At 42.2% G+C, this 26175-nt stretch overlaps 2 protein-coding genes across 2 annotated transcripts; one reads left to right on the forward strand and one right to left on the reverse strand.

The window, feature by feature from the left end:
* Nucleotides 1-557: 557 nt before the first annotated feature.
* Nucleotides 558-21174, reverse strand: pcm1 (pericentriolar material 1). The gene is made up of 40 exons (XM_079219471.1): nt 21059-21174; nt 19768-19892; nt 19228-19476; nt 18130-18459; nt 16671-16841; nt 15948-16067; nt 15568-15754; nt 15147-15256; nt 14570-14843; nt 14333-14477; nt 13757-13984; nt 13196-13365; nt 12619-12839; nt 11529-11671; nt 11256-11385; nt 10765-10935; nt 10456-10637; nt 9753-9965; nt 9392-9671; nt 9001-9146; nt 8689-8906; nt 7984-8164; nt 7581-7891; nt 7313-7474; nt 7036-7092; nt 6580-6752; nt 5513-5644; nt 4629-4758; nt 4051-4218; nt 3824-3921; nt 3496-3630; nt 3200-3403; nt 3019-3078; nt 2804-2942; nt 2323-2471; nt 2172-2238; nt 1848-2056; nt 1644-1736; nt 1397-1520; nt 558-1237 (listed from the first exon to the last, which is right to left on the reverse strand). Exons 2-40 carry the CDS (start codon nt 19861-19863, stop codon nt 1212-1214), a joined length of 6402 nt encoding a protein of 2133 aa, XP_079075597.1. The 5' UTR covers nt 19864-19892; nt 21059-21174; the 3' UTR covers nt 558-1211.
* A 147-nt stretch (nt 21175-21321) lies between these two features.
* On the forward strand, nt 21322-24149 carry sart1 (spliceosome associated factor 1, recruiter of U4/U6.U5 tri-snRNP). The gene is made up of 2 exons (XM_079219587.1): nt 21322-21408; nt 21620-24149. The coding sequence occupies exon 2, from the start codon at nt 21650-21652 to the stop codon at nt 23966-23968; it is 2319 nt and encodes a 772-aa protein (XP_079075713.1). The 5' UTR covers nt 21322-21408; nt 21620-21649; the 3' UTR covers nt 23969-24149.
* Nucleotides 24150-26175: the final 2026 nt, after the last annotated feature.

A 26175-nucleotide genomic window follows, 5' to 3' on the forward strand; every position in this document is an offset into this window, starting at 1 on the left:
ATTTTGTATGTACTATTTCATACTATATCATGACCTTCAACATACTACACTGCCTCTGTTACAATACATATTGAATGTACTATGCTTTATTTTGGCATACTATACTATAACCTTTTATGACAGACTATGGCTTTGTCAGAAAATTGATGTTTTTTATGACTAGATTATACAATGATTTACTATCATGCATATACATTATTTTTCCCAATTAAATTAAGAACTCATTTGGACAAATGGCTAGAAACGGCCACCACAATTACCCAAAAGGGATCTCTCCAAAAGTATTACACACACTGTTATATAGGACAAAGGAAAGCTGCAGATCCACACATTTTAGAGTCTGGAGTTGGAGGCTGGGCTATAGCTTTTGTCGATTGACTAATCAGTTCTATTTAAGTATTGTGCAGTCGCGTAAACCACAGTGATATTAACATGAATTTAACAATAGTGCTGACTTTAAGTTGCCTGAAGGCGTCACACTACAGCATTAGCAAGGCCCAAATGGTTGAAACGAGTACAAAACGTGCCAACACACCACCATTTTTTTTTTTTGAAGTTCAAGCATTTTATTATTTAAAACTTATTACTGTCAACATTTTTAATTACATGAAAATCAATGGAGACTAAACATTAACAGAACAGTATATAAAGATGCATCTGAAGGGATAAAAGTTAAATCTGAGCTTTGAGCTCTGGTATAAATGGAAAAAGTGTTCAAGCTTGAGAAACCATCAGCTAAAGTCAGTCAGTCGACACTGAACTTCCATCCTACTGGAATCTCCTTATCATTAGGAATCGAGTGCAGAATAGACGAGCCATGTAACAATAAGGCCAAGACAAATAAAACTAAAATAATAAAATCACAACTGATCCCAGAACCAATAAGGAGACTAAGGCGAAGCTGACCAAGAGTTTCAGGACTATAACGACTCGGACAGCTTCAACTGTCGTTATCAGCAGCATAAAGACGAGCCCTCGCCAGATTACCCATGAATCACATGAAACATTCAGGAATAAAATGAATGTTGATAATGCGTTGATGTTAAGTTGTATCTGTGTTTCAAGTCACAGCTAACTTGTGACCAATAATATGAGCCTTTGCTCCTTTAAACTAGCAGATAAAGAATCAACAATCATCCATCCGGAGCAGATTGAGGGTGCAAACGTAGTGTCGCTAAAAACAGTAGATTTTGAGACATCGGTATAAATCTTTACACACTCTGGGCATCATCAGTGTCTGAAAAAGAAACAAAAGGAAAAAAAAAACATGATTACTCTCAAAGGGATGGACTGTTAGTTAATGTAGCGGATCATTCCTGTATAGCTGTACACAGAAACAGTGGCTTAGCCGTTGTAGGGTATTTGGCAACTACACAAACAAAAGTGTGATCCATACCTGGTTCCTTCAGTGCCTGTGCATTTCCCACCAGCCCAGTCAGCGATTCAGTGTTTCCATTGAGGATCTCCACAGACAGGTTGTTATTCTGCTGCTCCTCCACTATTCTCATCTGGAGTTCCTCCTAAAGTTACAGCACAGAGGATATCATTAGATAAAAAGGTTTACCACCACGACTTTTTAATTAATAGTTTATCTAAAGTGTGATATATGATATATATATATTGATTTGTTAGTGGTTACCCACCTCACACATGACTGTGAGCTGCAATGGCAAATCTTCCACCTTCACAAAGTCTTCCTCATCAGATTTCTGACTGGTGTTACCTGAGCCCATCTCCTACATCAATAATATTGATAGAATCAGTACACAACAGCTACAATAATGGGCAAAATGCTGCGTTCATTCCAGAGACTAAATGAAACTGAGCATCTTCAGCTTTGAACTCACATCTACATTGATCATGACGGGGGAGTCCGTGTCCGGGCTGCTCGTGGGGTTTGACTCCTTGAGGACGTCCTGATCATGGGAGACTTCGTGGGAGCTTCCTTCTGTGGCAGCAGCTGCCCCGAGGTTACGCTCCTCTTCAGGGTTCTGGCACTCCGCCATGTCAGGGTCCTCTAGTGTGGAGTCCTCAGTCCCAACGGACTTGTTGATTTCTAAAAGAAATATAAAATATATAATAAAAGACGACATCATTGATGCGATTACATTTTATTAAAAAAATACTAGATTTCTATCAGACAAAGGCTGTTATATCAAGGAGGGCCTCACCGTCATCATCATAACCTGAACTACTCTGTTCAGCTTTGGCCTCCTGCGTTTCGCTGTGTGTCGTCCCCTGAAGCACGAAACAATTCCACAGGTCAGACGAAGAACAGTGTGTTAAAAAGTTATAGTCGTTTATAAAAATAGTAACACTGACCTCCTGCTCCATCTGTCCGCCAGCAGAAGCCTGCAAGGATGTTTGCACGTCGACAGGTCCAGCGTCAAACTCCTCCATTTCCTCTTCATCATTCTCATCCTCTCCACTGCCGTAATTTGTCAGGGCCTGAGTCTCTGCTTTGGACAGACCTGAAAGACACACAAAAAAAAATAAATAAATAAATCACATGACATGTGTTACATTAATGCATGCATGTATATGTGTGTATACACATGACATTGCATTTAGGCAGAAAAACATTAAAGCTTTTAGCATTACTTTTTTTGTAATTTCCTGCAGAACTGTTTTAGTACATTAAAATATTACATCCTGATGCATCTTTGAAAAAAAACAAATGACAGAGAAGGGGGGGAAATACATTAATACATAATCTCAGATTATATTGCATTTTGACTTTCTTTTGGGGGTTTGTTTCTTCACGAAATGATATCAAGGGGTCCTTTTAAATACTTTCACTCACTGATTGAGAGAGGGATTCCCTGTCCATCCTCTTCATCCTCATCTTCCACCTCTGACGGTTCGCTGCACCTGCTGTTCTTCATCTCTGTTTGCAGGTAAAGCTCCTGGAGGGTGACTTCCTGCTCAGCCTCATCTTGGTCCTGGACATTATTGTTACAGATTACTGGTGATCTAAGTGGTATTGACAATTTCATTATCAGGGTTAAAACGACTGACCTTGTCTTCATCTGTGTAGGCTGGAGAAGTTGATTTATCACCACAAGGTACTGTATTTTCCTAATTGGGGGGGAATTAATTAACATAAAGGATTGAATTAGTCTCAAACAAATGTCTGTGCTACAGTGTTAATTCATATGACCCAAAAAAAACATAGGGAATAGAATAAAAAACAATTTACCTTGGGACTGTGCTTTGCTCTACTGGTTTGCTCAGTCCTCTTCTTATTTTTGTGTTTGGCTGCCATGGCAATGCTGCTGCTGTTGTCCAAATCCTGCATGAGCCTGAAGAAGGCGAGTTCATTGAAGAGGATCTCTGAGATCTCCACCAGGAGATCCTCTCCACAGTCCTTCAGTGTACGGCCCACAAATTTACTAAGAGAGTCCTGGAGCAAGAGAAGAGAGTGGAAATATCAGAAATCATTTCATATGCTCAAACGTGTGTCACCTGCACAGGAATAAACTGGTACCGTCATACCTGCAGTATGCCTCCCAGCTGTCTGTGGAAAAAGCGTACGAACTCCTTGCTTTCATCGTTCTGTTGGGTGAGAGTAAGGACCATGCGCCGCACAGATGTCAACAGCTGGACGGAGCACACCTCATCCATGTTCTCCTAATAAAAGAAAACACAAACATTAGAGTGATTTGAACATTCACAGTGGGGCACCCAGTGCTGATTACATTGAATTTGAGCCTCAAAACCTTTAATGACTACATTTTTAACAAGCAGTAGTTCAGAACAAGTATACAATATTCATAAATGTTCATTTCCAATACATTTTCTGCAGCTCTCTGTGTTGTCCTACCTTCAGGAAAGGAATGACTTCTGTCATGATGGCTTTGATCTGACGGTCCAACTGCTGGGTGTCAATCTGAGGACAGTGCAAGTCACCAGCTGCACCTCCTGCACACGGACAGACAAACAGGAATAATTGGATAATTGTAAAATTAACCATAAACGTGAAAGACAATGATTGTGTTGCAACGGGTGTTGGCAATTGGTGTAGTCAGGCAGCCTTATGCGAGTGTGTACCTTCCACGGTGTCAGCAGGGTTAGCAGAAGGATGCTCAGCAAAAGAAACTTCAGAGCCACCTGCAGCTGTAGAGCTGGCGTTGCAGGGGTTAAACTCAGCTTTAAGCTTCATGCGCTCATACTCCCTAATCCTGGCCAGAGCTTTGTCTAAATGAATCACTGTGTTGCCTATCAGAGCAGCAAAGAAAGGAGAGTGAAAAAGAGACAGAAAAGGGAGGATACAAAAAGTTCAAACGCAATGAAGAGAGGAGTGTAATGGATATTAATGCATCTAGAACCAAGTCCACACTACAGGATCAAAAAGTATGCCAGCTCCTAATCCCCGTCACTCCCAATATATGTAAAGTCCCAGAATCGGAGTCCCTTTTTTACGCTGCCAAAAAGTCCTCTTCTGAAAGAGAATGGTCTTTAGTTTGACCATGTAGTGTTGATCATGAGACAAGCCCACACTTGTCCTGCTCCATTTGATTTGAATAAAAGGCAAAAAGCAAAGCACTTCAGCAGAATACCAGGATGTGAAAATACAGTTTTACAAGCTTCAGTCCCAAATAGTTTTGACATGCACACAGTAACTATACCCAGGTCATCGTTAGCAAACGGTTCCAGGTTGGAGGAGGTCGACATGGTGCTGGCATTGCCCACAGATTCTGCATCATCCCTCTTCTTCATCGTGGCCTGTGTGAGCCTCAAGTTTTTCTCCACGACTTCCTGGAAAAAGAAAAAGAAAGTAAAGATCCTGTTATGTGGGCACCTTCTGAGAAATATATAGACATTACCTCAACCAAAAAAGGTTTTTACACCCAATTGTTTGGATTATAAAACAATCGATAATTTCTCACAGATCCACTTTAAAATCATCTTAACATCACCCATTAAAATTCCCAGCATATAGTATTAATAGCAATGGTGGCTTCTCTTTCCATTCTCCTATCTTGGAGAATTAGAAATTTCATCCATCATTCTTGAACAAAGGCATTATTTAGACAGAAAAAAAAGCCTGGCATCCAATTAGTGTAACTCTGGGGACTTTGGCTCAGAACAAAGAACACATGTCTGAACTGGCAAAAGAGACGAGGAGAGATGATGGTCATTTCTTTACAGACCGGTTTCTGAAGTCTTGCTGTCAAGTTAAATTCAAAGACAATGAAGTTGGTGGGAGGAAATCAGAGAATAAAGAGAGACATGGAAGGATGAAAAGAGACAAGGCGGGGGAAGGATGAAAGGAGACCAGGCTGAGAGAGGAACTAATGAAAGATGTATTGAAATGTAGAAGAGGAAGCAAGTAAAAGTGATTTTTTTTTTTTTTTTTTTTTTAAGTGGGAGGTTTGACAATAAGAATTGAGAGAAATACTTCAGTACCGGAAGATACCTCACTATGGAGTAAGGTATCTTAAGATAAAAGAGAACAAAAATTAGAAAAGTGTGAGAATGCCACACTGGGAAGCAATAATGTGCCTCTTACTGCATCACTGGTTGCCAAACTCTCACTGGGCGTGAGCTCAGACTGAGAGCCAGCAGCCCACACCATGGGGCCAAGAGGGGGCAACTGGTCCTCAGCTGCACTCTTCTCTGCCAGGTGTCTGGTCACGATATCCTGGAAGAAGCACAGGGAGATACCATTGGGAGTTCTCAAGGGGACATTGTGTATATATAAATAAATATCTACGTGCAGGCTCAGATTATAGGAGATTTGGAATTCATGCGGATTTCAAAATCTGATTAGATTAAACAAATAAAGACACATTTTAAATTAACTCACAAACACTCAATACATCAACACAAAATTACTCGTAGAATGAAGGAGGAGACTCATTTATCTCGTCTTCGTGATTTTTCCAACGCTTCTGATCTCTTCTTTATCTGTATGGTTTAAAAAAATGTTTCCCTCAGACGTACAAGGCAACATTGAGGGCCACCGTGCCGTTGAACCCTCTGCCTCCGCCGTATCTCTACTCTCTGTCCCGTCAACTCCTCCATTGGACTGCATGTGAGAAAATGCACTGATAATCTATTTGACCTGATCCAGAGGCATTGGGGGCAATGCCTGTCCGAAGGAGCTTTAAGTAGCAGGAAAATACTGTGCCGTTGGTAATGGCTCAATCGCTTTCTGCTTCGTCAAATTAGCGATGCACCAACAATGGACCTGACTGCACCTCATTTTAAGCCCAATTTAAGGCCCACGGGTGCAAAGATGCTACTGACACAACGTGGGTGCGAAGGAGTTAAGATTGTGCCCACCAGCCTCATGACTGAAATGTTAAAAGCTTCCTCTTTCCTCCTCCTTATTGTCTCCCATTGTCTTTAAAATGGCCAAGACAGCCCTAATTATGTCTGAAAATAGTTTGAGAGATAAATCTTATCAATAACCAGTCACATTATCAGATAATCTGCCAAACAACTATTCTGATCTAGAGCCCAGAGAAGAGCTCACCCCATATTCTCTCAGCCTGAATATCTGATCATGTGAGCCCAGCACAGAGGCTGTATCCATGCATGCTACATACAGCAGTTACATGTGTCCATACGTACCTGGAGGGAATACAGTGCCCTTTGCCGTAAGTAGTCTGTGTTGAGCAACTGCAGCTCATGGAAGAGCTCGATGAGAAAGTGGGGGCGGGACTCATTCTGGGATATCAAAGTAGCCACCTCGGAGTAGATGGTCTCCCTCAGTGCCTCGAACAGTGAGAAGTCGCTGCTTGCATCTACGGGTTCAAGACAGGCCAGCATGAGATTTGAGTGGATACTTGCATAACCTCATCTATGAGTAAAAAAACAATAGTCAGTCTTCAAACTTGGAAGCTTTGATTTAAGTTAAGCCAAAAATAGAACATGCATGGATGTTTAGGCAATATAATAACCACATGATTAAACTTAAACCTTAATTATGTCGTCATATTATATACATACATGGAATTTGCTCTCTGCATTTAACCCATCCATAGCAATTAAGGAGCAGTGATGCTTTGGGTTGCATTGTGAGTTTACCTGGTGCTTCTGTGCATGCAATTCTGTTAGAGAGGAAGGGTGTTCTCCAAGCATAGGCTGTGAGTAAGATAAATTAAAGTGACACAAAGTACATTAACCCCAAATGAAAATGAAAAACGAGGTCATGACAAATGTGCAAAAAAAAAAATAGTAAAGGACAAGATATACAGAAAAAAACAAAACAATGATGTGGATAATGAATGTAAACAAAGAAAAACACAAACAAAAGGGGGTGAAGTGGGTGCACAACTTTCAGCACAAGCAGCTTAATCCGCACCAGATGAGATGTCGTTTCTTTTGTTTCCAAGCTTAGTTTTGCTGTCAAGTTTCTCTCGAGTCAGCTTGTCCAACAGACTCTTATTCTGATCCTTCTGGTGAGACAGGGCTGCCCTCTTCTGGATAAAGTCTGCAGTGCTGCTAACACTGTCACTCTCATGGCCTATAAAAAAAAATACATGAAAAACACTGATGAGATTTTCCTCATTAAGACTTTGCTTATTTTTGATACAGCAATTAATACAGAAGAATCCACTCCATTTTGATACCTTCGCCGTTCTTGTTGTGCCCTTTGCTCCTCTTGCGGCGACTCTTAGAAGTGGGCGTCTTGCTTCGTGAGGCCAGGTTGGCTTGTGCAGAGGCCTTGCGCCCGGCCTTAAAAGTCTTCGTGATGGTGGTGGGATCAACAGGATCGGGCAAGCTGCTGAAGCTTTCCTGTGATGCCCGCTCAAATTCTTGAGATCTGGGGTGGCGGCTGGCATAAACGGGGGAGGAGGAGGGGGACTCTTGGGGCTCCGCTTGGGATCGATGATGCTGGACGGTGTTGTTTGCGTAGGCGGTTTTCAGCCAGCCAGACGGTCTAAAATAGGTCACATGGAAAATAAATATATGAACAATAATGTCTACACGGATAAATATAAATGTCCTCTCAGGCAAAAATGATGGACGTACCCTCTATCTGTGGTGGTGTTAGGAGGAGAGCGCTGCAGTGGAGGAGGGAAACTCATGTACTCCGTTTTACTTGAGGTGTTGGGGTCTAACTGCTGCTTCGGGTGGTCAGGGGCTGCCTGACTTGCTGCACCCTGAGGGAACTCGCCCATAGTCGCAGGGAAGAGTGGGTATAAATTAAAGCCTGCAGAGAAAAAAAAAAAAAAAAAAAAGAAATACTTAAATTTGCTCTGGTTAAAGTGTTAATGGTCCAAAGAATCAATTCAATTACAACAGCAGGACTTTTGGCCTTTCATTTCTGCCCAATTGAGTCACTTTCAAATATATAATGAAAATGTACTAACTGAAAAATATTATCTGCCAGTAATGAGAACCTAAACAGTGTACAATAACAATAATAACATTCTAGATTTAATTTCTTAAATGTTCCGTTTTTCTTGTATTGCAAAGAGGCATTGCTAACATTTTCATAAATGCAATGACCTGTTGAAGGTCAAACTTTCATTGATTTTAAAACAGTGAAGAGGATTTTTTTAAGCACATAACAAAAAGTCTTTAGTTGGTCTAAAATAATCACTGTAAACCCTATTTTTTGAGCCTCTTAAAGATTATTTAGCTTTCTGTTGTTTCTGATGCAAACCATTCAAGACATGTTTTGTGAATTAAGAATTTGAAGCTCAAGAGCTAAAAAAAATATCCATTTCATACTAGGAGGGAATGAGGATAAGGCAGCAGTTGACATGTTGTTGATTGAAGGATGCAGGGTAGAGGAGAAGGGGAGGAAGACACCAGGGGAGGCTGGGGTGCCGGAACTGGATTCCTGGGATGAGCCAGGCTTCTTTTTCTGCCATCCTGCTGTTGAAGAGGAAGCCTGCTGATGCTGCTGCTGTTGCTCGCAAAGGAGGTCATTAAGGACCTGCTTTAGTCTGAAGGAAAAGGGTGACAGAATATAGACAATATAAAAATGAACTATTTGATAGAAATCAAGAGATGTACTGTTTTTTACTCTTTTTGTTTCACCTTTGTACGTTGGTTTGCTGCCAAGCCAGCTGTGTGTAACACTGGTTGAGCTGGTGCATGACCAGGTGGACCTGTGGCGATGACAGGTTGTTGGGTAACGCACTGTACTGACCAGTCAGCAGGGTTTGCAACATATAAGAGAGTGTCTGTGGAAGGAGGTGAGAGAAATGTTTTTGTTTGAAATAACTGTTTCATTACTTTTAGACAAAGTACAAAACCACCTAAACAAAAGACTGGATAGAAAGCTATCAGTCTTTGTTAAGATTGTCTAAGAGAACAGTGACTTCATTGACAAATCCACTATAACTACGTGTACAAATGCAGCACAGATTTATGCCAATTATTGAGGTCAGTGCCCGTGCATGTGCACATATTTGTCCTGTCCACAAACCTGCTGGTCCTGCAGGAGTGTCTGACACATGCTGGTGCTGAAGTCCAGCTGTCTCTGCAGCTGGCTGACCTGTTCCTGCCACTGACTCGAGCCCTCGGCGAAGGAGAGCTCCGAGGCCCAGCGTAGGTTCTCCTGTCGCCGTGTAGCTCCATGCTGGCTCGCCGCAGACTGGTTCAAACCTCTGGACTGCTGTTGCTGTTTCTGCTTGGCCTTAGTCTTGTTGTGAAGAGATGGATTCCCACTACAGTCACCCGAGAAGGCTGGTGGAGGCTTCAGGTTGCTAAAAACACACAAAAATGAAGTGTGAACAGATTGTAGACATCCGTGCAAAAGAATTTTATCTGCCTTCACTTTGTCTGACCTTCCTTGATTCTTCCGGTTACTGTAGGAGCACTGGTTCCTGCTGGACGAGTAGATGTGGATGTCATCATCAGAGCTGCTCTCTCCACATTCATCATGCTCCTCTTCGTCCCCTGCACCCATCTCGGAGTGATATTCATCATCTTCGTTATCTTCTTCTTCTTCTTCATCATCATCAAGGTGGCAGGGAGTGGAACCCCAGGTAGCCATTGTCCTAAAGACACATTGGCAAAACGGTACAAATTGTGTTTTCTATGAGATAACCATCAGTTTTAATCTTTACTCCAGCTAAAGAAATAAAATAAACACAAACAGTAATCACAACAGCTCTTACAATATGTTTTATCTCAGTATAAGAGCTCATGTTGTACAATGTGACTTCCGTTTGTCTGTAAAGATCTTCTATTTATCAAAATAAGGTTTCCAGTTCAACCTTCGAAGTCAAAAGCAGGATATGCGATTTAATGAGGAACATCCGAAGAAAAGAAAAACAATATTGGCATGGCAGAGGCATAAAAACAATGATCTGTTGATCTTTGCAAATAGCACATCTGTCAGTGTTGACAAATCAAATGGAATCAGGATTTTACAATCAAAAGTCAAATAAAATTGCGTACTTTCGTGACACATCTGAAGGTAACTAAGTTAGTTGACTTCTATCTTGGACTTGGTGAGACAGGCCCTGAGAGCAGCATGTCTCCTACCTTTCATCCCTACTGACAGACTGTGAGGGTGTAGCAAGGACTTCCGAGTCGTCCATCCGCGGAGGAGAGTCACCGAGGCCACTACGCCTCTGGTGTTCAGCCATCAGGGACTCAAGGTGCTTTCTGCGCTGTCGCAGTTCTTCCCGCAAAATCTGGTGGCGACGCATCTCAGACCATAGCTGCTGACGATACAAGAACAGAGGGAAACGGTTAACTGTAATCTGTACTGTTCTGAATGTACAGATCTCATTGTGACATTTGACAAGCTGTAGCCATGGGTCTTTGTGTGTGCACGGTGGAGTCGGTTACCTCATTGTCAGTGACTGAAGAAGAAGCTGCTTCTGGAGCAGTGGGTTTTAACATGGCAGAGTTAGTTTGGGGTCCAGAGGAGGAGGAAGCCAGGACCGTGGCCGGAGTGGAAACTGCAACTGGAATCTTCCTCAGCAAACCCTGAGGACTCACTGTGCTGGACACAGATGTCTAGAAAAGAGACCGCAAAAAGTAAACCATATAAAAAAGGTGCTAAATTATTAGGTATACCTAACTAAATAAAATCCAGTCGTATAATAAACCCTACTTTCATGAAGGTTCTGTTTTTTACTTGCTTTAAGTATTATTTAGTCCACCCCTTATTTGATCTAAATAGAGTGGACAAAAGATTGAAGACTTTTTCAAATCTGATTTCAAGTCTACCTACTGATTCCCCTTCATAGCTAAACCTGTGTGTGTGTGTGTGTGTGTGTGTGTGTGTGTGTGTGTGTGTGTGTGTGTGTGTGTGTGTGTGTGTGTGTGTGTAATACCTGGAGGTCAGGACAGACCCACTGCAGATGCTGAATCTTGCCTTGGATTTCAATGAGCCTCTGGCGCTCTTCATGGAGCTGCTTAAGCTCCAGCTTCTGCTGACGCAGCTTCTCCTCATACAGCTTCTCTCTGTGTCCAGAATAGTTTGGATGCAATGGAAAGTAATAGAATTATTAAATCAATAATTAAGTAAACATTCAGAATACAGTCAAAATAATGTTTTGGGACAACTGTTCAGACCGTCAACAGTCTTTTCAGACATTGTACTGCACCTGGCCTTGCTGGAGAGTGTGAGTTCTCTGGGGTTCTGTTTAGATCCGCCCCCCGTCGCCCCAGCCACAGTCGCTCTGGTATTATTGGGCTGTTGGTGTAAAGCTTCATCCTCATTCGCTGTTGTGCCATCAGTGTCGTCACTCTGGATACAGACAGAAACACACAATTTACACAGTGTTCAGCTTAAGATGAGTGAGACATCACATTTTAAAAGTACAAAAACAAAGTGATAGACAACACCTCAGAATTTAAAAGAAAAATCTAACTTCAAACCCTTTACATCGGTTTCAGAACAACGGTTGTACATTTTCCTTGTAGTAAAAGGCTCTTTATTTGTTTTAAGGGTTTTCTATTCCCGTGAAAAAAGTGACCAAACAACATGTCACGTTTAATGAAAAAACATTTAAGCATCTGTTACTACTAACATGAGTTGACAAAGTCAGGCATTTCTTCAAATCCTTTGCCAGATATCAGACAGAATCACCAACTTGTTGCACTCTGTTTCTATCTTAAATCTGACATTGCCTCGACCGTAATCTATTTCCATGGGGGGGTGGTCACTAGAGATCAACATAGCCGCCTGGATCTAAAGTAATTTTTAATTGACAGGCGATGTGTTGCCACGACAACATACTTTGTGGCAGTGGTTTAAGAGTGAAGCAGAGTCACAACAAACAGAACAAGCCTACTATTTCAGGTCCTATTAAATGTATGATGTAACTAAATGTGTTAATCAGGGCGGTCATATCAAATACAAAAGTGAGGCCACTGAGTGAACGATTCAGAGATGTAAGGGTTGAAGATTCATAATGTACTGTAAATGAGTGAAAGTCAGAGCTTAACGCCACAGTTATGGACACAAATGAGGAAGGCTTGAAAAAAGTAGAAAAGAGGGACCTTGATACGCCGACAAAATGGCCACAGAAACTAAAAAGCTGTGCCAGAGTCTCATAGCAGTATGATAGAGGTGAATAATACCCTTTTCCCAGACGTCAAAGCAGAGTGCTGTTCGTTACTTACCGTCAATCAAAAAGTAATACCTATATTCTTGCTATGGAATCTGTAATATGGTTCTCTCGTCTGCCTCACCTGAACCATGGCCACAAGCTCCTGAAGCTGCCGGAGTTTCTGCTTCGCCGTGTGCCGATGAACCTTCTGGGCAAAACCGCCATTGTTTCCCAGACTGCTTCTGCGACTGGATCCCGATGCGTCACTGTCTGCAGCCACAGCCTGTGCTCCTTCATCATTATCTAGGTCTTCATCCTCATCCTTCACCTGATTATAGGGAGTGTCCCTATTGTACTGGCACTCTAAATGAGAGCAAAGATAAAGTCAAACAAATTAGTTTGTAAAAATTATGTCATTTAAAAGTGGGTGTCTTTCCCTCTTCAAGCTTTGCATTAACACAGAACTTCAATAAAAAGCTCCTGAAACCACAGCACTCTTACAGAAAAGCCATTACCCAACAAATGTATGTGAATATTTTGTTTTGAATATTATTTCAGGTGTCCAAAATTCATGCAGGTAATTTGGATGAAGGTTGTTTTAATTAGTTATAATCTTGCCAGGGTTTGAAAAGCAAGTTTATTAAAAAAAAAAGAATACCGAAAAGAAAGATTACCATCAGCTGTAACATGGATCTGTGTACGCATGTGCATGAGTGTACCTATTGCTGAGGGGATGTTGAGGCTGCGGAGGTTGGCTGCAGACCGGTTGTTGATCTCACACTCAGTGTTGAGTCTTCCTTCACGGTTGTTCGTGGCGCTGCTCCTGACACTGCGCCTGTTGGTCAGGCTGTTCAAGTCCGTCCAGTTCCCGCTGCGCTGCTGCGGGTTTCTAAAGACATAAGTGGCTGTTATAGGTGCATCACAATGCCAGTTGTAGAATTGCACACACTGTAACCTAATTGCTCATCGCACTTTAACTTGAGCCCAACAACCACCAATCCTCACATTGGCTCCGTTTAATTATAATGTAAATATTTCAACACAGGTGAACCTGTGAATAATGTAGGGATACAACTGACTATTTTTTCATTATCAACAAATGTAGTAATTATGTTATCTATTAAACATTATCAAGAGTTTTACAGAAGATAAAAAAACTGGTATTATTTACATCAAAATCCCTGAATCAATTTTTTTTTTTTAAACAGGTATTTGGCATATAACAAGGGATAGATGAACAATGAACATGCAGAGGATGGTGAGTCTTTAAACAAACATACCTGATGTTTGTTATAGGCTGGTGGTTCTCCATTTCAGAGTCAAACATGGCCTCAAACATAGAACCGTCCTCCGTCTCATCTTCTTCCTCCTCCTCCTCCTCCTCTTCCTCGTCATCCTCCTCTTTCACATTCTCATTGACCGCATCCACCATCATATCAGATGTCTGCTCGTAGTACTGAACCAATTCCCGCAGCTCATTCAAACGTTTGTGGACCTCCTTTAGCTTCCTGTAGGGAGTAGAAAAGAACAACCAATGTGTGAATGAAATGTAAACGTATACTAGGCTAAATAATTAAAACGGTTATGTGACATGCCAAAACAATGTCTTCACAACTCCACCAATGATTCAATTTCCAAGTACAGAGACACCCACAGAACAGCACCCCTATAAAAAAGGGTGGGGGCTGAGGTTCTTGTTCAAGACCACTTTAGCAAAGGCTGAAACTTGTGAGCAGGACGACAGGCAGTAGGTTGTGTGGCTGTTGAGAGGTTTCGCGACACCATCCCCACTCTATACAACACCCTGGTACTGATATCTGACCTGCCTATTCAGCGGCTTGTGCTGTTGTGCGTACCTGAGCTTGTCTGTGGAATTGGAGCTGTCCTGGTGTTGTGCACGTGAAGGATGAAAGGGAGTGGAAGCTGAGGCCCCATTTGAGCAGAGAGCAGATGGACATTCTGAAGGCCCTCTCATACTCAACCGTGTTGACAAACCACGACCTGAGGGGAACCACATACAGTCCATCTACACGTTATAGTGGGGGAAAAGCCACAGAATTACTGCAACAAAAAGGCTTCAGAAATACTCTCACATGAGTTGTTGTTAAGTGTCTGGTCTCGGAGAGAATGCAGCTCTCGCAGGATCTTGTCCATGGTTTGCTTTTTGTCTTGCAGCTCTTGGAGCTTAGTGAGTTTGGCACTGGCAGCTGTTGCCCCCGTGTCTAGACCAGTGTGGGGACCAGATGCAGAGTGGAGGAGAGGCCTGTGTTGAGGTGGACCAACAGCATGGGGAGTCCTAGACCAGCCCACTTCTCTAGAGAGGGAAAGACTCTCTGCCTGGCGACGGTTGTCTGGCACTGCTTTAGTCTACAAGGCAGAACATTTGAACAATAAACGTGTTAGCAAACACTAAAAAACTAATTTCTTGATAAAATAACAATTGTACAAAGTTGACATGGCTTGTCAAAAGAGAAGTAGACTTGGGGTTGACGTGACAACATTACAGATTATGTCCAACAAATGTCATAAAATAATTATCTCCACATACTGACATTAATAGACGGTTGTCGCCATTATTAATAATCCTTTTTTTATTTATTTTTTTATGCAGTATACAAGTCAAACGACATTTCTAAATTACATATTGCTATTATTTAAGGTCTACTGTACCTGAGAATCGTGTAGCTGGTTGTGGAACCGCTGGATCAAATCGTTCAACTCGTCATTCAGCTCTGAAGTGATGCTCAAACCTGAAACGCTGCCGGTAGTTTCTGTGACAACTAATGACAACAAAATGTCAAATTAATTCAACGTTGGAAAATATTTGTTTGTTTATTTCATCATTAAATGTGACTTCAAGTGACAGATACTGTTCACATATTTTTAATTAAAAAAAATATATCCATCAATAAACCTTTCAAAAAAATAATGACTTCCTGCAATTATATTTTGATTAAAATGTTTCCAACTGAGTTGTCATTGATGCATCTCTGTCTGGAATAAAAGTACTACATACACTACTTTTTCTTTCTGGAAACACACAACAAATAATTGGTCTGCACTTGATTGTGACTGTGAGTGAGTATCTAACCAGTGTCTTCAATCACAGCAAGTGCTTGCTCTGCACTGTCCTGCATGGCCATTAGTGCATCCTGTCTGCCCTGAAGGGCCCGGAGCTGCTCCTGCTGTTCCAGCATCTTCTTCAGCAGCTCGTGCTGCTTACGCAGATTCTCCAGCTCTTCTTTCTGGTCAGCTCGCACAGTTTCTGGCCTACCGCCCTGCAAAATTCACATCCACAAAAGCTTTACAAACACTGACTGGACTAAAACGCCAAACAACAAAAACAGTGTCTCATTTTCATATCTGAATTTAAACGGCAAAATACAATTAGCTCGCATTAATTATAATGGCTACGTTTAATGCAACAGAGACCTGCTTCCATTTTGGGAAACAGTCCACAAATGTACACACCGTTGCATTTGAGGCATCTGAGGAACGGACCTCAATGTTAAGAGAAGTGCTATCAGCTAGTGAACCTGAGCCCACTGCAGAGTCCAGGGTCCCCACATCATCCTCGTCATCCTCTCGCGTCTACAGAGATAGTGGAAGGAACAGCAACAGAGATTGTAAACTTCCAAATCACTGAAGAGTAAAAGAATAACAACAACAGAGTGCAGTACAATCTTTTGTCCAACAATGGTTTGGCATTGTTAAAGTAAACTACTTAGTAATTAATAATAACTCAACAAGCCATATGCTTGCATGCTCAAGCTGATTAAATGTGTGGCAATATGGGTCACAAAAAACCTGCAGTGAATTTAACAGTCTGCCAAACAAAAAAATATTGTTTCTGACTAATACTACAATATAGTTCAAAGAAATTCTACAGTCAATTCAAAGTAATATCAAAACAAAGCCATCCTATAATATAAAGTAGCATGCTACTGAATGTCCTAATTTTATCTTCACGAGACATGACTTGACAGTTGGCCACAGAGAAAGACAGCCAATAAAAATACATCAGTGACAAGCTGCCACGATAACGACACAAGCAGGTTCCATTTCACCACATTAAAGCTAACAAACAAGCATACATTTTTTATTTATTTATTTACCCTTGTCTGACAGCATGAGAAAAGCAAAGAACAAGATTAATTTTGAAAAAGATATACAGGAAACAGACGACAAACTAACCAGCATTTTCTGCAGGAACCGTAAATAAGACCTCTCCTGCTCCTTGAGGTGATCAATGAGGTGGGAGAGACGCTCCACGTTGGCCGGCACATCATTCTTCTCCACCAGGTCGTCCCGCATTGAGCTGGCCTTACTGATGTACTCCCGGATCTGTACCAGTTTGCTCACCACCTGACACCGCGCAGAGAGAGAGAAGGGTGGTGTATGGGTTTGGATTTCAGAAGAGTAAATGGAAAGAAGTCAGAGAAAGACATAAAAGAAAAAGGTGAGCGAGCATTTGCAACTACGCCTCAGCTTGGGCTAAATAAGGGCAGTAGGGGGTTGGGCACAAAACTCACTGGGCACCACTGGTGGCTTATTTATAAATTGCCCTAAATACAGCCTAGTTTTAGCTCCACTAGCTCTCCCTCACTTTCATCCTAGTTCTGGTTTCACAGAGTAGCCTGGGGTGCAGAGATACAAAGACACTGCCATGTGTACACGTGAAAAGGGACTTTTTATATCATTAAATGTGAAATAATGTCTTTCTAACCAGGTTTAGTACGCTTAGACCTTCAATACCTGATCTTTGTGGCCACTTGGGGGCAGCGGAAGTTTGCAACATAATGCTGACATAATTAATTATATATAACAAACTTGTTAACAATAGTTGCTTTTGCACACAACCAATGGTTACGCAGCAACACTATCATTCATTAAGAGTTGTGCATCTGGCCACCTGGTGAATGTAACTGTAATACTCAGTCTCTCGTTGAGCACCGTTTTTGGTTTCTACAACTCCTGTGCAATACATCTGTCTCTTTAGCTGTTACATGCTCCACTTTGCTCACGAGCTAGTCACTAACTGTGTCTGTCTGCTGTTTGGTGCTAAGCAGGTAGTGTACAGGTACTGAAGAGCGGTTTCACTGAAAACAGTCTGAGATTGAACCACAACTTGAACCAAAAGTTATGGACAAGACAATAAAACAATGGGAGCAGCAGAATCAGGTGATGAGTCTTTGTAGATTCATCACTACTAGCAACCCCTTTCACATTGTCAGTGTTTTAAGTGTAAATAGATACATTGTTACCACAAAAACATGAATTATAGCCGCTCAAATGCTCACATCTCCTTGGTTTAGTTTTTCAGAAACTGAAGAGAACATTGGAGTAGCACTAAAGGTGAAGAGAGCTTCAGACTTTGTAGAGACAGTCATGGTACCCAGAGGATGGATCCTTAACAACATTGGTGATCATGTAACTTTTCCTCTAGCACCACCAGCAAGTCAAACTTTTCACATAGTCAGTCAAATATCTCAGCATTTACTTGATGGATTGGCATCACATTGTATGTGCATGTGTGTTTATGAGACCAACGCCTCGTTATCCCACTCACTCCTCAGACTACCAGGTATCAAGTGGCAGTTAGACGAGTGTAAGAGCTGTACAAAACCATGGCAACAACAAAACAAAATGTTACCTGGCTGCTGTCTATTCTCTGTTCTCCTCTGCTGCTGTATTCTCTGTGCGCTAACGATCCTCTCTCAGTGCCACCACGGCTGGGCCTCGGAGTATCCTTGGTAGGAACCACAGAGTTTAACATATCCCTGAATCCGGGGCTCTGCTTCTTAGTTTCCTTGGAGATAGCTGGTGTGGCTGGGGCAGAGGAGGAAGGAGGGAGCAGTCCCTTGCTTCTGTTAGTGTTTACATGCAGAGGTAGGAAGTTGTAGGGTTTCTTGTTCTCTCCAGCTAACTGGCGCTGGTTGTTGGCAGCTGTGGCACGCCCCTGGGAGTCACTGCCGATGCTCCTCTGAGTAAGAAAAGAAGATATAAGTCAGACAAATCACCACTCAAGCCTCTGGGTATTGTCTTTTCAAATATCATATACTGTAGGAGTTTGATTTGTATGACATAACCGGTATGATTTTTATTCCATGTTCTTGAGATTCCACAAAAGGCATGAGTCAAACATGAGACCAGATACGATTAGCATCTCCAATCAGCAGATTAAGCCACACGTTTGCTTGTGCCGTGCTGGTCCAAGACATAAATCAGTACAGTGACCTGTCCATAAAGATGTTGTTCTACATCACAAGTTGTGGGCGGAAAAAAAAATACATTGTACCTTAAAAGTCAAATATTGCATACAATGTGATCCCTCGAATCTCATACTTACAACACTACAGGTAACACAAGGTAAAAATGTTAAACTGAGCGTCATGTTACTCCCCATCTAACCAACAGCTTTACAGTCATATTAAAAATGGCAGCAAATGGGACTAGTGAACAAAACCATGTAAGTCATGCAACTTGACAGGTGGGGCCAACTGCAGTAACTGTCAGTTATTGCTAATGCTAGCAGATAACTGTTGCTGTTGTAAATTAACCCATCAGCTCATTGTGATATCTATGTCCACAGACTAAGCTACTGCCCACATATTTATGCCTCTACCAGTATGTCACACATGCCACCCACCGTATGTCCAAAAATAATCTAACCCTGTGGGCCTGGGATGGGAATTAACAACAACATATTGACCCCACTGAACCGAAAGGTGATGGCACAGCAGCTTCTCACCTCATCCAAGTCTGTGAAATTGATTCTCTGACGCAGCTTGTCCAGCTCGGTCTGGTCGGGGACAGACATCTGGGTGGTGTATTTGATGTGGGGAAAGGAATGAGGGGTGCGTGCTCTCCTGCGACCGGCCCCGGGGGTGGACTCGGGCGAAATATCATTAGTCAGACGGCTCTCCACAACTGAAGCCGACAGCTTCTTCTTGTTCTTCTCTGAAGATCGGTTGGCTTTCTTCTGCTGAACCCCCCAGTCCTGATGAACAGCAAATACATTTTAAATAACGATTATACATGTTTACTTTAATCAGAACTGATGCATATCGTCTATAAGATACATATCAGACGCACTGTGGCATCAACAAACCCTGACAAGACAGTAAGATAAACATAACAGAGCAAATTGTATTTTAGAGTTTGATTCCAGTTTGTATTTGGCTGGATAACAAACACAAAAAGTGTTGAGAAAACCACTGCAGTGTAACATGATGTGAAAATGAAACAGCCAGTCAATCGTCTTCTATAAAAGGTTGTGATGAGTCCTCACCAGGTTGTTGAGTCGATCCTCCAGACTGCCATTGGTTACAGTCCAGTTGTGCAGCTCTTCTGCACTGTCATCAAAAGGAGTGCCTCCGGTTGCCATGTCCCACACTTACAGCTTACTGGAACTCACTAAAACAAATGCATTCTGGTCATAATAAAAGAACAACAAGTTATACAAGCCTGCAATAAAAAAGACGAGACGAAACGGACATACGGCAATCAAGGAAACAGCTTGCTGGAATTCACAATAAAGGAGACACTGATCACCGGACCGCAGAACAACAAAAACGTTACACAATGTTGACATAAAGTAAAAAAAATAAAAATAATAATAAATAATAATAATAGCGTGAGGTTGACGTTCATACGTTACATATTGATACGCCTGATAATGCTAATGTTAATAACGCAGGTTTTTATGAACTATTACGGCTAACAATTAAATTAAAGCGTCAACATGCGTCATTGTATTCCGTTAACTTTAACTAACCGTGAACCCTCAGATCACGACTAGCTTGTAAAAAAAAAAAAACATCAGTACATCGACGACATGGCTACTGGTTGTTTTGTGACCTCTTCCGTTGCCGTTAGCGGCCGTTGGTGGGTTTTAGAGCGTTGGTATTTGTGCGCGTGGCCCGCTCGGATTCCCGGGAAAAAACACAATGCGCGAGTTAGCGCGAGCTTTCTACCACTGTTCCCCGAAGGTGCACGAGCTCATGTTAGCTTAACAGGGAGAGGAAACAAAACGTAGAACACATGAGTGTTAACGTTGCGTAGAAACTTTACTAGATTAACATTTCTGACCTAATTCTGTCCTACAATCGCCATGGCAACACGCAGTAGCCCCCCGCCCCCCTTCCGCAGCTCTGCACGAGCTAGCTAACCCGCTGGTTGACGTTGCTTCGATTCTCTATCAATAGAAACACCGCAGCTCTTCGCGTTTGTTTCTGTCCACCAACAAGACGAGGTGCTAACGCGCGGAGAAAGTTGCAAATACACACACACAAAGCTGAGGTAACGATAGCTCGCTAATGCTAACAATACCTAGCTCGCGAACAGCTGCTAACTTTAAATGTCACGATAAAAGTTGAAGCAAACAAGCGTCTCGGCATTAAATCTGAGCTCCAGGCTCAGAATGAGGTCGGTATTCACACCGTATTGGGGCTTGAAAACTGTCGTGACGAACCAACATTGACGTTAGCTGAAGACGAACGCATCAGGTTTAAATACTGGCTTCCATGTTATTTAAAACTGCACTTGCTAAGTTAGCTTAAGACAGGGAACGTTGGTATTACCATGCAGAAGGAAATGACGTTCCCTTTGCGTAAGCACTTCATATACTGCAGGTGAGGATTTTTACCAAATCTCTCTGATTCTGGTAAAAGCCATTCGATAAATAATAACGTCTTATAGGTCCCAAAACGCAGCTACTCATGGATGTGATCACTTGCCTGTCATAAACCCTCCCATTAAGCAGGGGGCAGTATGCACGAGCGGTTACCCTGGCTACTATTCGACTGAATAACGCGTCACTACCGGAAACCGTAATATTGTCGCTCGGCGTTCGTCTGACGACGTCGATAGTTGTATATCTGACCGTGGACCTAGATGGTTAAGCTGGTGGGAAGAAAACAAATACCGTAAGGTACGTATATGTTCCCCATCCGCACTCGTCGTCGGTTAACATCGGATTGTGAACGCGAGGAACCAGTTTGTCGTCGCTCTGCGTAAATTGTGTCGTCTGTTAGCCACTTAGCTTGCAAAGCTAATGTAAGCTAGTCCGCAAAGCTTGTCTCATCCCCGTCATCTTGTTAACAACAATTTGATAACAGCTGTATGTGTTTTTTTTTTTTTAGTCACAACTGTTGTAGCCTGCTACGGAAATAATGGGGTCGTCCAAGAAACACAAGGAAAAGAGTCGCGACAAGGATCCTGAAGATCGCCGTCGCGAACACAAGAAACATCGCCACAAGGACCGAGAAAGAGATGCTTCGGACCGGGACGCAACTCGGGATAAAGACAAACGAAAACGCTCCAGGTCCCGAGAAAGAACCGGACGGGACCGCAGCAAAGGTGAAAGGAGCGCCGCCGAGCCACGTGTGAAGAAAGAGAAAGTCGATATTGGCTATGAAGAAAGCAATGCAGAAGTGGGGCCTCAGTCTGCAAGCGGAGACGCATCTCTCAGCATTGAGGAGACAAACAAGCTCAGAGCCAAGCTGGGTCTGAAGCCTCTAGAGTTAAGTGAGAACAAGAAGGAGCTCGGCACTAAAGAAGATCCGATGGTGGCGGAGACCATCAACCCTGTTCTCATTAAAAAGCAGAAAGATATGAGGGAGAAGCTTGCAGCGATGAAAGAAAAACGCATCCAGAACAAGAAACTGGGAAAAGTCAAGGCCATAGCCGAGGAAGACTGGTTGGATGACACCGCTGCTTGGGTTGAGAGAAGCAGAAATATGGCAAAAGAAAAAGAACTGGCCGAGAAAAGAGCCAAACTTCTGCAAGAGATGGACGAGGAATTTGGTGTCAGCAGTCTGGTGGAGGAGGAGTTTGCACAAGGCAAAAAGGAGTCGTACACAGCTCAAGATCTAAAGGGACTCAAAGTGCAGCACAAGGTGGATTCCTTCAATGAGGGCCAGACTGTCATCCTGACCCTACAAGACAAAGGTGTACTTGAGGAGGAGGAAGATGTGCTTGTGAATGTGGGACTGGTAGACAAGGAACATGCAGAAAAAAATGTGGAGTTAAAAAAGAAAAAGCCTGAATACAAGCCCTATGACGAAGATGAGAGTGTGGATGACATGGTTGCGATGAAGGCTCATGCTGTACTGTCAAAGTATGATGAGGAAATTGAGGGTGAAAAGAAAAAAAGTTTCCGGCTGAACACAGGGGGCTTTGCTGACGGCGAGCGAGAACGGGAGATTCAAGCCATGAGAGAGGCTCTGCGGAATCAGGCCCAGTCCTTGGACATGCCTGCTCTCTCTATTGCCTCGGAGTATTACACATCTCAGGAAATGGTGGGCTTTAAAAAGACCAAACCCCGCGTGAGGAAAATCAGGAAGAAGGAGAAGCAGATGGCTGCAGACGAGCTTTGCATCGATGACACACGCAACACTGATTTTGGCTCTAGGACACGCGGCCGAGGCCGCAAAAAGTTGGAGGAAGTCGTCGAGAAAGTCATCGAGGAGACCGTTGTAAAGCCCAGCATTATCCCCCAGTTGTCAGATGATGTTAGGATGGCAGAAATGGAGATAAGTGATGACGAAGACTTCACTGTTCCTGAGCCAACTGCATTTGAGGAGGATGAGGCAGAGCAGGAACTGCATAAACAGCTGGAGAAGCAGAGGAAGCTGAAGCAAAAGCAGCTTCTCAAAGACTCGGGGGAGAAGGTGGCGGAGAAGATCAAAGCGCTTGATGAAGGCGTCCATGAAAATGATCCTGACCAGAAGAACAACATTGTTTTCAACGCCACCTCAGAGTTTTGCAGAACCCTGGGTGATATTCCAACATATGGGCTGTCTGGCAACAGAGAGGACCAAGAAGATATTATGGACTTTGAAGAGAAAGAAGAGAAAGACGATGCTGGAGATTCAGACTCCGAATTGGATGAGAATGTTGGCTGGAGCACAGTTAACCTGGATGAAGAGCAGAAGCAGCCTGATTTTGCGACAGCCTGTGCCACCATTTTGGATGAAGAGCCCATTGTCAAGTCCGGTCTTGCTGCTGCCTTGCTGTTGTGCAAAAACAAAGGTCTATTGGACACTGAAATGCAGAAGATATCCCGTGTCAGAGCAACAAAAGGTGCCTTGCCCAACGACAACTACTGCATTGAGGACAAGATGGGCTTTGATGACAAGTACAGTCGCAGAGAAGAATACAGGGGCTTCACTCAAGATTTCAAGGACAAGGATGGCTACACGCCTGAGGTCAAGATCGAGTATGTGGATGAATCTGGGCGACGGCTCACTCCAAAAGAAGCTTTCCGGCAGCTTTCACATCGATTCCACGGGAAAGGGTCTGGAAAGATGAAGACTGAGAGGAGGATGAAAAAGCTGGAGGAAGAGGCACTGCTGAAGAAGATGAGCAGCAGTGATACTCCTCTGGGGACGGTGGCTTTGCTCCAAGAGAAGCAGAAATCTCAGAAAACCCCATATATTGTGCTTAGTGGAGGTGGGAAAAGTATGAATGCAAATACCATCACCAAATAAGTCTGGGGGAGGAGTGAATTATCTTTAACACAAACATACACTGACACATTCTCACACATACACACATTCTCTCTCACACACTCTCACTCACACACACACAATGTTTTAAAGTAAATGCCTACTTCATACAAGCTTTGTTGTTGTAGTAAAGAATTGTCCAATAAAATGAACACAAACTAGATCAATGTTTTGTTTTCTTTGTTAATGTACAAGATGAAGAGTAGCTCACACGGTAACTTTCCCGAACCTAAATGTAAATATTTGAATATTAACCTTTGGTTAGTTTTATGACTTTTTTCATGAAAATGATTTTGATTTTTTTTTTTAGGTTAGGAGCAGGTCCAGTAGGATGGAACAAGTAGGTACTTAAAAAGAAGAAATACTGATTTGAAATACTAAATGTATAGCCAATTTAATTCAGTTTTGTATAAAGTATATAATAGTGCAAAAATGAACACAATGAAAATGCTTTGTGGAATTGCATATTGTGTAAAACATCTTTTTAAAACTCAGGATTAATATTTTCCACTGCTACTTCACAAATATTTATTTTTAGACAGTTAAAAACTAGAATCGATTTTTATACTTTTAATAGATAATGGCCTTGCAACGCTTTATTAAAATGCACATGACAGTGTAGGTCAATATCTTGCAGGGTGTTCAGTTCCTTCCAAATTATTTAACTGTGGTTTGACCTATCAGACTTGACTGGGTGTTCCAACATTGATGTGTAGATCTGAACCTGCTGAAGATCTTTAAAGCATAGTAAACAAAACCAGAGATTTGATATGTGAATGCTAGGGACTGCAAGTACATGGACTCTAAACATTTTTGTACATATGAATCAAAGGATCCACAAATGTATGTGACGAGGTCTACATTTGTGATTCACACTTACTAGGTGGAAAGAGAGGGGCAGACAGCGGGATAGACGGTAATCACCAGGATCTACTTTATGAATGGTTCATCACAATATGAAAGTTAGTCACGGGATAAATATATTCATGTGGGTCCCATACCTTCAGAAGATGTAAAAGTAGACACATTTTGGAAAGACTTGATTAAAAAAAACAAGTTGTTTAATTTAGTATAAGACTTTAGAATTCAGAGGGGAAAAATAAACCAACCGTGGCATCAGTACTGGGATGCAACAATAATAAGAGAGCACTTTTCATAATGGGAAAACATCATGAAAAAGTGTGTGTGTGTATATATATATATATATATATATATATATATATATATATATATATATATATATATATAATGGCATAAAAACACTTTGGTTTTATGAGAGTATATTGACTGGACAACTTACGCCACTTAAAAAAAATATGGACATCAATAAAGGTTATAACCAGAGGGAGGCAGTAATAGAAAGTGTTGGCTGCCAACTGCCGTAAATAGAGGAAGAAGAAGAAGAACCTGTAGCAAAGTAGCTGTTGTCCTATGTCCTTATTACATGATCCAGGAAAGTAGTTAGCAAAGCTAACACTGCTGAGCTTACATTGCTTCACCCGACACGACATGCGCGACGTTAACAGCTGAAGTCTTGCACGGTAAGGGCCATGAGGATTTAATCATGTCGTACTGTCGCAAAGATAAAGAAATGCGGCGACAGTTGAAATGATTGTTAGCACCGTGAATGTGGGACGTGTCCGGCTGTTTTGACAGCTTCCTGTTGTGCAGCTAGCTGCGAGCTTAGTGACCGACACTGTTTTAAGTAGCGTTGATGCTTGGAAGTGGCTTCTTGTGCCTCGAAGTACCTCACAGTGTCCCGGCGGTGTTTACGTGACTCTCTTACGTCATCTTGGCTCGGAACTAGTTTGTTTTACGTGACTGTTATCGGTACGAAGCCGTTTTTTATTTCTTCTTCTTCTTCTTCTTCCTCCTCTCTGTCGATGCAGTAACGTTCAAACGTTAGCTCAACAAATTATTCAGAAGTCATGTCGACACTGAACCTTTTTGTCGTTATGTAGTAGCGGTTATGAAGTATCGGATATTTGCAGATTCCATGATAACGTTGAGTCCAAGCGAAATTATAGAAACCGTCATATTTCTGAGTGATTTAATGGTTTTAGCGCTGTAGCTCTTGTAACTTTTAATAACGTTGTCAAAGGTGGACCTATTTGCAGACACCATTTGGAAGGTTAGTATTCAGTGTGTCCATTTCATGTTTCTTCTTTACAAATTGCATATTCGGACAC

This window comes from Taurulus bubalis, assembly GCF_910589615.1.
Source record: "Taurulus bubalis genome assembly, chromosome: 6".
In the NCBI taxonomy this organism is placed as follows: Eukaryota; Metazoa; Chordata; class Actinopteri; order Perciformes; family Cottidae; genus Taurulus; species Taurulus bubalis.